Source organism: Argentina anserina, chromosome 7 (assembly GCF_933775445.1).
Source record: "Argentina anserina chromosome 7, drPotAnse1.1, whole genome shotgun sequence".
Lineage (NCBI taxonomy): Eukaryota > Viridiplantae > Streptophyta > Magnoliopsida > Rosales > Rosaceae > Argentina > Argentina anserina.
Genome location: NC_065878.1, coordinates 19,655,602 through 19,665,573, shown reverse-complemented (window position 1 = coordinate 19,665,573; position 9,972 = coordinate 19,655,602). Strand labels below are relative to the sequence as shown.

Here is a 9,972-nt window from a genome sequence, read left to right as displayed (position 1 = left end):
CTTTGAAGTGAATATCTCAATAGGTACACTTGATGATCATACCGATCGAGTACAAAATTTTGTATGTGCCGACCTTACTTTTCTCTGTCTTCTGCAAACTTAGGGATGAACCATTCTTTGTCAATGTTTCTGTTGTAGGTGAAGCAGCCTAGGTGTCACGATATCTTGCGGTCTTTGTAGAGAAGCATTTTCACTCTTGTGGATTCAAGACAAGTGTATTAGGGCCCTTGAGACGCGACTCTACTCCGAAAGTAGGCCGAAGAAAATAATACACTTGCTTGGAAACACACACTACAACACAAAACATGATTTCCGACCTTGAAAATGGTCGAAAAATACTCTCATTTGGTCGTTAATACTATTTCCGACCAAATAAATCTGGTTGGGCTCGGTCGGTACTACCTCGGTCACAAATGCTATTTTCCGACCATTTTGGTCAGAAATAATAGCCATTTACGACCAAATGAATGTCGGAAACTCCGTCAAAAATGTCACTTTATCCGTCCAAAAAATGGTCGGAATTCAGTCGGTAATAATATCATTTTCGACGAGTATTTCCTACCCTACCATGTGAAACTTATTATTATATTTTCATTTCAATACTTAATTTTCATTGAATTAAATAGAAGAAACTCAGTGAAAAAATAACAATAACAAAATTTAGCTTATTTTATTATTAGATAAAGAATGTAGTTTTACATTGTGCCCAACTATCCATTTTAACTAAGGACTTATAATACCAAAAATAAAACAACTGTATTCAAAATTGGTCTCTAACAGTTGTATTCAAATTTCATATCCCTTTGCTCAGCAAGAAATTGTCAAAACGTCAACCAACATCCCCACAAAGGTGCACCTATGAACTTCATATCTTTTTGCTCAGCAAGACTTGTCAAAATGTCGACCAACATCCCCACAAAGGTGCACCTATGATTAGTCACCCAATCTCGCAGAAACATATTCATTAGTGAAAGCATAACATAGGTGAAAGCATAACATATTCGTTAGCAAAAGCATCTTATTTCTTCATATGAGATCATTCATCATTGTACAACATAACATAAGCCAAGTGGTAATAAATGCCCATCTCACATATTTTAGTTACTTAAAATATCTCTCAAAATACAAAAAGTACCAAATATACTCACACTAGCCACTGTGAACATGACTAGAAAATATAAGCAGACATACGTCACTCCATATAACAATATGCCCCATGCATTACTGTCCTTGATTTGTATATTGTCTCTTGATAGTTTAAGAGGACCCTGTGTAAGTAGTACAATTAATCGTAGTGTCATCATATTCAACTAAATTTATCTATGTCCCATAGGATGATGTATCTGAGTCATTACAGTGCTACATACCTTGCTTTTTCCATGTAAAACTCTATCTGGAAGAGAAACAAACATATGGAGAATAGAATCTATATCATATAACAAGAGCAGCAATTTACAATTGTAGAGTAGAGGGTAACAAAATGATGCAATAGTTGAAGGACAATGTTAAATCTATCAAATATGAGAATGACAGAATGTACCTTGCATTCAGGTTTATTAAGCATCTAAGTGCCAACATAAACCGCACCAAGTCTTGAAAATCCCTGCATAAGGTCCCACTTAGAAAAAAAATGAATATTTTTACTTACATCGACAATAGTTATACTCGTATGATAAAACATCAAGTGGCAGACCTGGGGAAGCTCTCCTAGTCCTTATATACAAGGCAAAAAACTGTATGGAGATCCTCCTTGAAAACATGCAAGAGATTCCGCATAAAGCCATGACAGAATTAATAGAAAAAACCTAAGTGCATGAAAATGACGAAACACCAGATACGCAAAATTAAAGATCTACAGATACAAACAACAACTCATCTCCATTTTACTTACCTTCATCCTCTTCACAGTATCTAGTGCAGGTTCATCCAGGTAGCGATCACTCTTTTCCGTACTACTATAAATATTACACAAAACTACAACCATAATCAAACGAAAGCAAGTAGAAACACAATACTTAACCATAATCAATGTACTTAATTTGCACGATGCACAGGGGCTTCCCTCTTTATTTAACAGTTTGATTTATTTCATTCGTAACTTGTACACAATAGCATAACATGATACAAGTTTTGATAGTTTCATAAATTTCATTGTTGGAGAAGGAAAAAAATTTACCTTACAGCAAAAAGATGCAGCAGTCCTAGCAGCTTTATATTACAACTTGCTATTATGATCTTCCTGCAAAGCATACAATTAACAATATGAAGATTCAAAATCAAAACGACCTAGCTCAACCACGCCCGATCCAAAAACCAATAATTTGAAAGTTCCACTAACCAATTTGCTGGGGTGGCAGAGCTTAGGAAGCAACGACCTGGTCAACCACGCCCGATCCAATAACCAATAATTTGAAAGTTCCACTTACCAATTTTCTGAGTGGCAGAGCTTAGGAAGCAACGACGATGGGAGAAGAGAGGTCGGGCTGGCCGGGTGGGTAAGTTAAGGAAAGAGAATATCATCTCTCTCTCTCTCTCTCTCTCTCTCTCTCCTCTCTCTCTCTCTCTCATAGTTTTGCTCTGCGTTTATCCCTCTGTGATCGTGTCCGGGCAACTGCTTTAGGTCGTGCTCGAGGTCCTTTTTTTTCTTTGCTTCCGCGTGAATCTGGAAATCCTCCTCGCTTTCTATATTTGTATTTTACCATATTGTCCATACAGTAATTTGCTCTCATGTTAGAACAATTTAATCAAAAGAGGGCAAACATGGTATAAAATGCTTTGCAGTTCCATATCCAAAATCTGAACACAATTTGGTGCTCAACATATTTCCTCTTTATTTAACGGTTTGATGTATCACTACCACACAAAATCTTTTAGGTGACAGAAATAAATTGTCGCCTAAGTGCGTTTCCCGTCATCTAAGTATTTAGGCGACAAAAAATTCGTCGTTTTGGTTTTTTCACCTAAGTCATTTATTCTGGTAGTGTATGTCATGTGTCTATTTTTCGATCATTTTTTAATGTATTCATACAAGAAATAACTATGCAATTTTTCGACGACTATCTGACAAAACAGAAGCTAATCAGAAATGTTTTTGTAACGACTTTTTGACCAAACAAAATATCATCGAAAATATTTCTCCTTTTCCTGCTGCCCTTGCTTTTTCTATTTTCTCTGACGTTCTCTCTCTCTCTTCTTTTTTCTTTTCGCCTCCTCCTCATTTGTGTAGAGGGTGTGCCTTTTTATAGACAACAATGGATTAGCCTGATTGTGATGGCCATTTGAATTTGAACTGATTGAGATTCTGATCTTTTATCAATTTGACTTGAAAATGTTATAGCTGCAACCAACTGATCGATTCTATCTCCCACGTTCAAAGCTTTTGAGGCTTTGATTTTATATATGGTCTTCCCTTTGTATAGGACGTGAGAAGTATCCATTCCCTTGATTTCAAGTTTGAATGCTCTAACCAATTAAGTTGATCTATTTACTTCCGGACCTTATTTGTAGCACAACCAACTTCATTGAATTTGAAATTCAAATGGTACATGCATGTTCCACGTTCCATAATCTTCCATATATAATTGATGATTCAAATTTGGATGTGGACAAGAGCTCTAGTTGATCATTCTTCCAGTAGAGATGTCAAACTACAAGGACTCATACTCATTATAATAGTTGATCACAAGGCAAGTCAGCACATAGACTGTAATGACCCGATTTTTCGGGATCAATTATGTGAGTTCGTAGAAATTATTAACTTCGTTAATTTAATAAAACGTGTTTGTTAGCTTCACAACATTGTCGAAATCGAAAACAAAACCGTCTTCGGAAATCTAAATCAGAAAAACGTTACGTTTTCGTGACGCGGGAGTAGACTTTTACTCCGTCACTCATTTCTGAAAACTTCCTTCACGAAAGTTGTAGGTCTCGTCTACGAGTTCGTGGGCACGTCACGCGTCCTAATCGGACGTCGTGCATGAAAGTTATTAACGACGGAAGTTAGTTTCCGATTTTGGAAGTGGGTAGAAAAAGGGAATTTTAGAGATTAGGGTTTCCATTTTCGGAAACCCCTCTCACCCGCCTCTCTCTCTCTCTCTCTCTCTCTCTCTCTCTCTCTCTCTCTCTCTCTCTCTCTCTCTCTCTCTCTCTCTCTCCGACCTCTATCTCTCCCTCAGAAACTCCTCGCCGGCGATCTCCTCCCCTGGGCCGCCGTGGCTCTCACCGCCGGTCTCAAGAGCTTCGCACGGTCCTCCGCGACAAACCCCGAGCAGGACGTGTCCTCCCTCGCTGCTGTTCGCAACGCCGAAGCTCCTCCGTTGATCTGCAACTCGACACCGTCCAACTCCTCACCTCCGGTGACTCCCCGGTAGTTCCACGGTTTGAATTAGGTAAGGTTAGTCTATTTGATTGTTTGTGATGAATTGTTGTTGATTTTGTGGCGATTTGGTGGAGGATCAGAGGAGGAGAGAATACTGCCGCCTTAGGCGGCGCGTGAGGAGGGTAAGAGGCGGCCTTAAGCCGTGGAGAGCAAGAAGGGAAGGAAATGAGAGGTTTTGAGCGGCGGTAAGCAAGCCACGCGCTGCCACTGTGGGGAGGCGCATGAGCGCCACGTGTGGCCGCCGGAGGTGGCGCGTGTACCCCACGCGCCGCCACGTGCGGCAGCGCGTGAATACTAATTTGTTGTAAAATTATTTTACATACGGTGAATGTAAAATTATTTTACGTACAGTAAATGTAAAAAGTAAATTACGTATAGTAAATGTAAATATAATTTACATACAGTAATTGTAAAAGTAATTTTGAAAGGTAAATCAGTAATTATTATTTACTGAGACAGTATTTACAATGAAATAGTACATGGATGTACACGAATACGTAAATAGTATGTACTCGTACATAAAATATGTAAATAGTATGTACTCATACATGAATACATAATTAATATGTATTTATACAGTAATATGTGAATAGTAATTACGTGAACAATAATTTTGTAAAAACCAGAAATTGCTGAACAGTAAAACATTATTACTATTTCGGCATTTAAGGTTTTACGTAACGCTTCTAAATTCACTTCTTATCTATTATAGGTGATCGACACAACAAGTAAAGGATTCGAGTTCGGAATTGTGAAAATTACGCTCAGGAATATAAAGTGAGTAAAATCTCACAGTGACGAATCTACCCTTACGGAGATTCATAATTACGCTTAATTAAATAGAATAAACCATGATATGTATATGATATAGTGGATTGTGTATGTGTATAATTGGTAAAATAGGTACATATATATGGTTTGCTATACTATATACTGTCATAATTTCCGTTTGCGAATAAGTTCATTATAGCGTTGATATTTATTTATTTGAGCATGTCACTTTGATTTGTACAATATCATGTGATGGTTGTTTGTACGTGGTTTTACTTTGAGTTATGTTAAAACGTTTTGTGGTATGTGGACCTGTCTTCGGACGTGTTGGCATGTCGGAACCTAGCCTTGGCCGGACAACAGTTACGATACAGTTAGAGCTCTAGTCTGTCTGCCGGGTACTAACATGAGGGGTAACAGAGGTGTACCAGCGCTTATGAGTACCCATATTTTGGATATTGGGTGGCAAGTGGTTGCCCAATGTCGGGCGGCGTACTAACATGAGGGGTAACAGAGGTGTACCAGCGCTCATGAGTACCCGTATTATAAATGTATTTGGGTAAACAGAGGGGTTGCCGGATTTCTCATGAGCACATATATTTTCAGATATTATTGGACAACCAGATGGATTGTCCAATGACTCATGAGTGCATTTATGATTAATGTTTTATGTGTTTTCTTATGTATTTATATGCGAGTTATATTGTTGTTTTACTCATACGAGCTGCAAAGCTTACCGGGTTTGTGTTTACAATCCCGGTGCACCTATTCGATGGTGTAGGGGATAGTACCGCAGGTGTGGATTAGCGGAATCGACGGACAACTCTGAAGACTTTGAAGTTGTTTATTTTATTTGTGGTGAGGATTGAGATGATTTTTACATTTCCATTTGATATAATGCTTGAATTATAAATTTGGTTTGTAATAATCAATTTAACTGAGTTGTACCATGAACTCAGTAATGATCCACTGTGACATTAAAATGATTTCGATTTATTGAGATTGTTTTAGAGTTTTTCATGGCTTCGAATTCGAGTTTCATGCTCGAAATTTCGGAATTGTGACATAGACCAATGTGATATGAATTTGTTTTGGTGTCAACAGTTGTCCATTATACATTGTATGTTGTGTGGAACATATGCTTTGGTAAAATCCTAAATTTGTATATTTTATGAGAAAAATACTAGCATCGATGTGCGTGTTAATTTATTTTTAAATAAATTAATAAAAGAAGAAAAATAATAGAGGGGTTGTGATTATAAATAGTGGGTAAGTGGGATGAATTTATCTAATTTCTTTTTCTTTTTGAATATTTTATTTTTTTTAATTTACAATTTTAATTATTGTCTAATGTATTTTATAATTTTAGAGTTTTAATCCATAAAATTTAATTATAATATTTCCTAGTTTGACAGTTTCATACATGAATTGCCTTAATTAATAGAAATTAAGATTAATAAAGATGAGTTTAGTTTCACCATGTAAGAGGGATCCTGTTCCCTAAACTCCATTTAAACAAATGGATATTCGTTGTAGTGTCATACAAGCTCCGTTGTAGTCTAGTTGGTCAGGATACTCGGCTCTCACCCGAGAGACCCGGGTTCAAGTCCCGGCAACGGAACTTTTCTTTTTTTATACCTCTCATAATGAGAAGTTCAAATGGAAACTTTTTTGGTGCTAAAAATTTAACATCCGGTACTCTCAAATTACCATCTAAATACCTTCAATTGATCATTTACACCTAGATCCTATCATATATGTATCAATGTATGTGATTTACATTTCCAAAACGAATCAAACAAATATTTAAAATCCTAAGCAAACTAGCTAGCTAGTTCAAACTACAAACCTGGCAATATCAAGAAACCTCAAAGTCAATAATGATCACCAGCCTCTCTGCTGACCCAGCATCATGTTATTTTCTCGGAAGAGATAACAATCCCTGATCAGGTACCATCTTCTTGTCACTACTCAATCTTCTAACTTCGTGTTTCTTCTTTGTTGTTCTTGATCTTGGACTAGTACTTGAGCTCTGGTATTCTTTCAACGTTGGAACTGCGTACCACCCAAGAGAGGTGCACAAGATCGCAATAGATCTCCCAAACACGGCCAAAAAAAACAGAATGAAGATCACAGCTACCGGAAGATAAAAACTAGGCATCATCCACATGTCCGAGCACTTCTTGTACACCCTTTTCTTAGTTAATTTATCAGAAGCCGTCACGGGTTTCTTGACTTCTTGAATGGTCTTGAACTTATTACCTAAGGCAGTTTCTGTAGTATGAGTGGTACTTACAACATGCTTTTCATCTCGATGAGGACTACAACCACCGCTATTGGTTTTGTCATCCTTCTTGTCCTTCAGGATAACCACAATAGGCACAGGAACACTGTCATCTGGTTTCTTGTACACGAAATGGACCAAGGTTTCATCTTGGGAACCTGTTTGTGCATAGATCTGCTGCCTTTTCTCTTCAAGCTCGGCCATAACCGCGGCAAACTTCTCACGGCCAACATTTGCATAGGGGTTCTTGTTGTCCCTGCTATTGCTTCTATGCAATAAACTGGTGCTTCTTCTCGTTCTTGATTTTTTCGGGGTCGAATATGGACCAGCAGAAACAGGTTCATCATGATCATCTACCTGACTAAAATTGCCGCAGCTGAAAGGGGTAAACATAATGTCCAAACTGAATTTCAGGGTATGAAAATCTCTTTGATATGATTAATGAAAGAATATCCTCCTTGTATACCTATATTGGGATTATTGGCTATATATTAATGAAAGGCCTGCTGAGAACAATAGAATTCTGATCAAATAACCAAGAATAGTCAAATTAGAGATTTGAAATAAACAAAAATGAGAGAAGTCGCAACTCACATGAATTATGATGTGTTTAACTTGCTTGGAGAATAGGTAAAACTATGGATATCTAGAAAGAGAATGTTAAAGTTCAGCCAGAGGACAAAGGAAAGATGTACAAGCAAACAAGATTAAGCACATTTACTAACTTCTATCTTTAATTACCTTAATATTATGTATGTACTCATCTAATAATTGAAATGGTCCAAGACTAATGTCATTCTTTTTTATACACTTGATGGCTACGCGCTGATCGATTTAAGAGAATCTAGGCTAGACGTAAAATATTTTCTAGAAAGGAAGTCTTGCTGACTTGGTGCAATAATTAGTTCAAAACAAGCCTAAGAGTAAGGTTCAAAATATTGATATCGGTAGATATATTATTTTTTTAAAAGAGAGATATCGGAGATATTGGGAAAAAATATCGTTTATATTCTGATTTTTTATTCATTTATTATTGAATTACATACAAACAGATACAATTATTAATTTTATTTAGTACCAGAAAGAGACTTTAGGTGTTGGAAAAGATGAATGTTGGTCAACAAAACTACAATACTCTACCCAAGACATATGAGCCATATAGTATGAATTGTAATGGTTAACATGATAGTCATATATCTTTTTTGAGATGCCAACAGTTTCTCCAAGAATGAAATAGTAAGAATGAATCCAACTCGATGATTGACAAACTTATCATAATTGTAAATAAGATAACCAGATTGATAGTTGACTTCATGTGATTCGTTTGACATCCCAATGTGCTATGTGCCTAAACTAATAGAATCAAAATTTAACGCAACTGAAGTAATATTAGATGTAATACTTTGATCATCAATGACTCCTCTTATCCTCCTCTCGCACCTATTCTGATGTTGCGCACCATGACCACTTGCTCTAGATCCATGATCCTCATTTTGGGTAGCATGATTAAAATTACTTTCACAAGTAAACTGATCAAATCCTCCAAATACATAAAATTGTCAATATTCAAACCTTGTATCTCCACCACCTTGTCGACTTTCACCACTACCATCACCACCACCACCACCATATTGGATTCACATCATGTTTGATTCACATCCATAACTTTTGTGCATGACATATTTCAGTAATGCCATCATTTCATGATGGGTTCACGAGTTTATAGCAATCTATACGAGGGGACTTTAAGGAGACAAACACTATAATGTGATTTATCTTTTCTTACTTTCCTCAATAGTACTCAAGGAGAACAATCCTTTCTGTAGATATCCTTTGAAGGGACGTCAAGGAGACAGACTGCTACTCTTTATATATTCCTCGAGGAGAACACTTGTTACTGAAATTACTCGAAAACTCACTCTTCATCTGAAATTCTAGATATCCTCTTATGACCTTTATGAGACTACTTTGTGCTCCTTTATTTTGGACTCTGTCAAGGTCAAGGAGAACACTTGTCACCGATATGGCTTAACTCTTAAGAGTTGAGACTTGAAATTTCACTCCTCATTCAGACATCTTTTATGAAAACTTAAAAAATATCCGATTGAGGAACTACTCTTCTAGTCTTCTTTTTTATATCCCTCGAGGCTCGAAGTGATTAATTAATCAAAAACTCATTTCTGAGAGTTTAAGACATCCTCAAGTTGAGATAATTTTTTAAGTGAAAATTTTCAGATATTTCTCTAAAATATCGAAGATATATCGGATATAATGTAAATATTGGAGAAATATCGGAGATATTTTATATTATCGGAGAAATATCGCAAATACGGGAAAAATATATTTACTCTTAAGATATATCGTTAAAAATATCAAAGGATATATCGAAAATATTATAGAGATTTTGAAATTTGGATAAGAGATTGTATATTAGAAATTTGTTTTTGGATAAGGAAGACAAGTCCACGTACTATTTCGGAACATAAAACAATATATTAGTGTTGGTTCGAATTCAGCTCTCATATTGAGAGATAGACAA

The 9,972-nt window shown here is 36.4% G+C and overlaps 1 protein-coding gene and 1 non-coding gene across 3 annotated transcripts; one reads left to right on the top strand and one right to left on the bottom strand.

The window, feature by feature from the left end:
• Positions 1-3,191: 3,191 nt before the first annotated feature.
• On the bottom strand, positions 3,192-7,891 carry LOC126803088 (uncharacterized). 2 transcript variants are annotated; one of them, XR_007673055.1, is made up of 2 exons: positions 6,999-7,891; positions 3,192-3,235 (listed from the first exon to the last, which is right to left on the bottom strand). XR_007673055.1 is itself a non-coding variant. In XM_050530841.1 (1 exon), the coding sequence occupies exon 1, from the start codon at positions 7,824-7,826 to the stop codon at positions 7,065-7,067; it is 762 nt and encodes a 253-aa protein (XP_050386798.1). In that variant the 5' UTR covers positions 7,827-7,891; the 3' UTR covers positions 6,834-7,064. The 2 variants fall into 2 exon arrangements, 1 of the variants encoding a protein (XP_050386798.1); XM_050530841.1 differs by lacking the exon at positions 3,192-3,235 and having other exon boundaries at positions 6,834-7,891.
• On the top strand, positions 6,698-6,770 carry TRNAE-CUC (transfer RNA glutamic acid (anticodon CUC)). Its single transcript has one exon. It is a non-coding gene; the product is annotated as a tRNA-Glu (tRNA).
• Positions 7,892-9,972: the final 2,081 nt, after the last annotated feature.